The sequence below is a fragment of the Phytophthora parasitica genome, assembly GCF_000247585.1.
Source record: "Phytophthora parasitica INRA-310 unplaced genomic scaffold supercont2.21, whole genome shotgun sequence".
Classification (NCBI taxonomy): Eukaryota; Oomycota; class Peronosporomycetes; order Peronosporales; family Peronosporaceae; genus Phytophthora; species Phytophthora nicotianae.
The window spans coordinates 466,013-467,669 of NW_008649007.1; the positions used below are offsets into that span (position 1 = coordinate 466,013).

Consider the following 1,657-nt stretch of genomic DNA (forward strand, 5'->3'; position numbering starts at 1 on the left):
GCTGCAATGCGCACACGTCACTACCTGACGGTGTCATGCTTGGATACACCTTGCTTGGCTGCGTGGATGGCCCTTTACCGGGACGGTCTAGACACGAACTTCATCAACGCTACAAGCCTCACGAGGTAGGCTTTTTGGTGTGTGGATATTATTGGTACTATTCGTAACAACTGCTATTCTTTTACTACGCAGAGCTGCCTTCAAAAAACTACTCAGAAGATTCTCACGGTTCTACCACCTACCTTCGGCGGGAAGTCGAGGTCGGCCACCGAAGCTACGATATCACCACCAAGCCCTAGGCCTCGTGCTTTGCTTCTATGTGAGATCAATGGAAAGCTCGACACTGTGCATGTTGTTCGGGGTTCCCCCCAGTACGTTGTCGCTCTCGCTACGTAAGGCCGAAGACGCGTTGTCGCGTGCCCTTCGGGACTTCTCTCCGGCACGTATTTCACGGCCGTCGCCATCTCGACAGAGAGAGCTGGCGACTTTGGTCAATGGCCACGAGCCGCTGTTGAAACACACTTTCGGGTTCATTGACGGCAAGAACTTCCGTGTAGGTCTCCATACTGACTCTCGCTATTGCTACTTGCTAATTAATATGTCATCGTTGCTGCCTTCTTGTTTCAGGTGCAGCAACCATCTAATGCCGACCTACAAAACGCAATGTATAACGGATGGCTACACTCCGTTATGGTCACGGGCACGATCTGCTTCGCCGCCGACGGGTGCATCATCTGGTCCAAGCATAACTGCCCTGGGTCCTGGAACGATTCAGACACCTCTTTGGGATTTTGCATGAAGCTACTGGATCCTACATACTGTCCGGACGTGAGGATGAACGTCGTGTCAGATTCGGCGTTTCCCTGCTCCACGGCAATGACCGGAAGGATACTAACCCCGTTGAAGGACGGGGACCTTGAGAGGATTCAACCGTTGCTGCGAAGCTCGGCGCGCACACTGCACAACGGCATCACTTCAGTGAGGCAGGCTGCGGAGTGGGGCATGGGCAGCGTACAGAAGGTCTACAGTCGCTTGAACCTGCCGCTGTCCTTGACCCCAACCTCCGTGGACTGCGACTAAACAATCTGTTTCGACTGGCAAATTACCGAGTCCGCACAGTTGGCATTTCGGAAATCCGGACGGTGTTTATAGGCGCTATGGAGATTCCCCTATAGCACGGGAAGTGGATGGTGTATTTGAAGAACAGTGGCTGATTTCATTTTCATGAGTAGTTTTTTTTCGAGTTGAATACGTGCGGAGATTACAGACAATTTGAGATCGTATTTGTGGGTTTTTGCTCTCTACGAAGGGCTGTTCTCAACATGCAACGCTACAAAATAAATTTCCTCCCTCTGTGGGCTGGTTTCTAAGACATACTTCTAACGTTGGAAGCACTGCCCGAAGCTCTTCTCACTCCATCTTGGCGAGAGCCCCAATGTAGAACATGAGCTCCTGCGAGCGCGCGCGGGCTTCCTCCTTATCGCGACGGGCTCGCTCTTCCATCTCCATCTTCTCCTGACGGCGGCGCTCTTCAGCTTCAAGTTTCCCGGCGTGGCGTAGGGCTTCGCGTGCTGCGACTTCATCGCGTCGGCGCTGGTCTTCATCTGCACGCCAAGCTTCACCTCTGCGCTCGCTATCCTCACGCATGAGCATCATC

General features: G+C 53.0%; 2 protein-coding genes across 2 annotated transcripts; one reads left to right on the top strand and one right to left on the bottom strand.

The window, feature by feature from the left end:
• Window positions 1-66: 66 nt before the first annotated feature.
• On the top strand, window positions 67-1,270 carry PPTG_09828 (hypothetical protein; the record flags this gene model as incomplete). Its single annotated transcript, XM_008905611.1, has 3 exons — window positions 67-125; window positions 193-553; window positions 628-1,270. The coding sequence occupies 3 exons, from the start codon at window positions 67-69 to the stop codon at window positions 1,078-1,080; spliced, it is 873 nt and encodes a 290-aa protein (XP_008903859.1). The 3' UTR covers window positions 1,081-1,270.
• A 16-nt stretch (window positions 1,271-1,286) lies between these two features.
• PPTG_09829 (hypothetical protein) lies at window positions 1,287-1,656 on the bottom strand (the record flags this gene model as incomplete). Its single annotated transcript, XM_008905612.1, has 1 exon — window positions 1,287-1,656. The coding sequence occupies one exon, from the start codon at window positions 1,654-1,656 to the stop codon at window positions 1,411-1,413; it is 246 nt and encodes an 81-aa protein (XP_008903860.1). The 3' UTR covers window positions 1,287-1,410.
• Window position 1,657: the final 1 nt, after the last annotated feature.